Raw genomic sequence first — 3,990 nt, 5'->3', positions numbered from 1 at the left:
TTCGCTCAGGGCTCATTTAGACGCTTCTTGTGAGACTTGTGTTTTGTTTTGGTAAAAACTGTTAATATTGCCTGATAGCTGAGTTCCTTCCCGTTAAGAGGGTAAGACACATTCATAGGTTGTTAAATGTTAAGAAGCCTTGAGACCCAGTTTTGTGAAAAAAAGCCCTTAAAGGTGGGGTAGGTCATTTTGGAGAAACCAGCTCGAGTGCGCTAGAATTTGAAAATACACAGCCGGAACAAATCTGCCCCTTCCTTACAGAGCCCCTCCTCCAACACACACGTACACGCACATGACCAATGAGGGCACGAGATAAGTTTGTGCACAGATGGAAGGCTGACAGGCAGGTAGGCCATCCAGTTACTTTAGCCGGGCCGGCTCAGATGATTGGTCGTGCTTTTTACAGTAAACTACTACGGCTTCCAGAGATTAAATTTTTTTATGGATTTTTTGTCAAAGCAAGATATTCATTGCTATCGGGATGTTAAGAGCATTCCATGGAATATAACAAAAAGTGTTTCTGAAATAAATTACATACCCCACCTTTAAGGTAACTTTGCAGCATTCAAATCATGAATAATATTGGAAATTAATCAGCAGTTTACAAGTATATTACCTCCAATGCCTACTAAAATGTGGTTTTCTTAACACATATAATGAGATATAGAGGATACAGAGTAGCTTACTTAGTTTAAATGGACAGATAATGTTGGATCATTTTGATTCGAGATTTGATTTTAATTTGAAAGAAGTTACTGAAAATTCAATTTATTCCTATTTGTTTTAAAAACTAAACTGTATCAGCTCAAATGTTTTTTATTTTTTCAAAGTATTTTTTCTTAGTTGAACTGGACTGGTTAAGATTATTATTGATTCATATCGATTTGAGAGTTTCTTTTAATTTGAAGTTTTTGCACACTTAAACTGAGATTTAATCCTTTTTGTTTATTAAAGATATAAAACGGTCCCTGCTCAAATGTTGTCCAAGTGTTTTTAGCGTATGCCTGTGCGTAAAAATAAAATATCAGCTCGTCTATCGGGCGTGGCAGGCTGGCTCCTCTGAGGGGGTGGTGGGGGTCTGTAGCTGTAGTGTGCTGCGGGGCTTCTGGATGCACCGTGATGGATGAGGAGTGACAGATCGAGGTTAGCTGCCGGGGGAGTCCATTTTCTTCCACGGTCCTACTCGAGAAGCAAGCAGAGGAGGTGAGAGGGACGAGAAAACAGACCGATCCCCCCCCCATTCTCTCTCTCTCTCTCTCTCTCTCTCTCTCTCTCTCTCTCTCTCTCTCTCCACTCCCGTGCATCACAACCTAGTGGGCTTTACCCAGACTGCACCGCATTGCCGCTGCTCTGCTGCTGCCAGAGGACCCAACCCACCAAACTAACGCGCTAACACACAGAGAGAGAGAGAGGATCGGTGCTTTCAGATGCTTCTACCCGCATCTGGAAACTGGATGCTGTGCAGATTTTGCGGTAGTATTTATAATATGCAGCATTTCCCTCCCCACCTCCTCTCCTTCTCTCTGGATCTGGGCTCTGATTCGCTGTCCTGCTCCCTAATGCCAACACTTTGGAGACTGGAGTGACTCCGGGAGTGATTTTGGAGATCATACTGCTGCATAGTCCCAGAAAGACAAGGATACAAGTTGGTGATGAATGGAGCTGTTTACTTGAGAACTCCATACAGGCTGTTTCCAACATGGGTGTTGACTGACTGGAGCACGGAGGTATGAATTTGCACTTGTGAGGATTAAATCTACGCTCAATAATTCCCGGACCATGCAGATTCTGCCGCCTTGGACGTTATTTGTGTTACTAGCCCATGCGCATGTTTTACTATCCCTGAGAAATAATGAAGAAGTTAAAGAGGACAGAAAAGCCGGCGCACACTCTGCACGGACTTTCCATGGGTCACCCCGGGAGAGTCACCACAAAAAAGCCTGGGAGCGTGCGCTCTCGCCGGGGTACGCCACAGGTGCGTCCTCGGAGGCTCAGCGGGCGATTATCCGAGGGCCCCTGAACTCCACTCACCCATGGAAGAGGGTAATTGCTGGGGAGACAAGGCGACACAACAAACGCGACTTCATTAGGACTGTGACCCCCGGGGAGGATCCCCACGCTGCCTCACATTGGGACCCGACGCGCCACCACAATAGGAGGATAAAGTTGAATGGTAGTACGGGGACGCCAGCAGGTGGACACTACAATGCCGCTAAGCCCTCTTCAATGGGTGGAGAAGGGGGGCTCGATGATAGCGACAGGCACAGGAGGGGCACAAAAGATGAACACAAGAAAGGCTCCAAGAGGGGGAGAGCCCGGCTGAACAAAAGCGTGGGGGTTTTGGCTCAGTCTTGGGAACCCATCCCCAAACCTCTGGCCCTCACCTCCACCGACTTGCCCTTTGACCTCTTCACCAGGAGGCCAGAGTTCATCACTTTCAGGGAGGAGAACCCCTGGGACGCCACGCCAATCACCCCTCCAAGCTCGCAGGACTTTGGGGATGAGATCAAGAACCCCTTCTACCCGGTGACCAGCGAGACCTACGGAGCGTACGCCATCACCTGCGTCTCCGGGGTCATCTTCCTGGTGGGCATAGCGGGGAACATTGCCATCTTGTGCATCGTGTGCCAGAATTACTACATGAAGAGCATCTCCAACTCCCTGCTGGCCAACCTGGCAGTGTGGGACTTTGTGCTCATCTTCTTCTGCCTGCCCATGGTGGTGTTTCATGAACTCACCAAGTCCTGGCTGCTGGGGGAGTTCACCTGCAAAGTGGTGCCCTATGTGGAGGTAAATGTTTTCTTCTTTTCCTTCGTTTAATTCCATCCCATTGCTTCCTGCAGGATGACTTGGGGCTGAACCAGTGTTATGTACACTGAATTATCACACCTATTTAGTGACAATACACTTCATCTGTGGCTTCGGGGTATGAGAAAGAAGCTTCACGCTGTCGCCTGAGTAAAGGGAATGATAGAGTTGAGTTTCAAGAAAGAACAGAGACATATAGGATATCTTTTCAGCCAATTACTTTTGACACCTGTACACCTGCCGCTGGACAGAGAGCCTCACCTAGCCCTCAGGCCTGCACACACACACACACACACACACACACACACACACACACACACACACACACACACACATAAATAAATACACACCAGGATAAAGCCCACTATCTCCCATTCACTAAGTAAAATATGTTATAGTTCCCTCTCTTACACACACTTTCAGCCTCTTAAATGTTTGCCATGAGGAGCGGACGGATGCTAGACAGGTTGTTTACACCCTGGTGATCCCTTTGTGTGCGCACTGCAATTACTCCAGTGTCAGATTCACCTTTGTATAACACAGGGGATTCCAGCTCGGGGTCTTTAGCTTGTTTTGAAAGGACTATTGTCCCAGCCCGGCTGAAGGAGGGACATAAAGATAAGACAACACAGCACATGTGATTTTAATCCAGATATGTTATAAAGGGGAAACACCCCAGGTACAGTAGGAAGGATATTTTTCAAGTGTTCAAAATGGTATTTTAGGATGCAAATATTCTCATTTTAATCTGAACATTGGCTAGGTTCCATATTCTTGTTTTGTATTGTTGACCTTGTAAAGTCAAAGTCATTGAGAGTTTTAGATATATCTTCCAATTCATCCATAAGGAAATACCGCTGGAAAAACGGCTTTGCTATACAGGTATAAAATGTTATATAAATCAGGCTGTAGAATTAGAAGAATTAGAATTGGGATGGTCACACATGCAGAGCACACGGCACACGTAGTGAGATGTGTTTTCTGCTTTTAACCCATCCTAGTACCAGGAGCAGTGGGCAGCTATTGTACAGCGCCCGGGGAGCAATGGGAGTGAGGGGTGTCCGGTGCCTTGCTCAAGGGCACCATGGCAGGGCAGGGGGTGAACTGGGACCTCTCCAAGTAGCAGTCCACACTCCATATTTTAGGTCTGGTCGGGGACTTGAACCGGTGACCCTACAGCTC

At 46.9% G+C, this 3,990-nt stretch overlaps 1 protein-coding gene across 1 annotated transcript; it reads left to right on the top strand.

Moving 5' to 3' along the window:
- Positions 1-1,247: 1,247 nt before the first annotated feature.
- On the top strand, positions 1,248-2,790 carry LOC104962386 (prosaposin receptor GPR37L1-like; the record flags this gene model as incomplete). The annotated part of the gene is made up of 1 exon (XM_010790826.1): positions 1,248-2,790. A coding segment is annotated over exon 1 (1,011 nt), but the record flags the coding sequence as incomplete, so codon positions are not given.
- Positions 2,791-3,990: the final 1,200 nt, after the last annotated feature.

The sequence above is a fragment of the Notothenia coriiceps genome, unplaced genomic scaffold (genome assembly GCF_000735185.1).
Source record: "Notothenia coriiceps isolate Sejong01 unplaced genomic scaffold, NC01 NC01_scaffold00034591, whole genome shotgun sequence".
NCBI lineage: Eukaryota > Metazoa > Chordata > Actinopteri > Perciformes > Nototheniidae > Notothenia > Notothenia coriiceps.
This window is presented reverse-complemented; position numbering and strand designations above follow the sequence as displayed.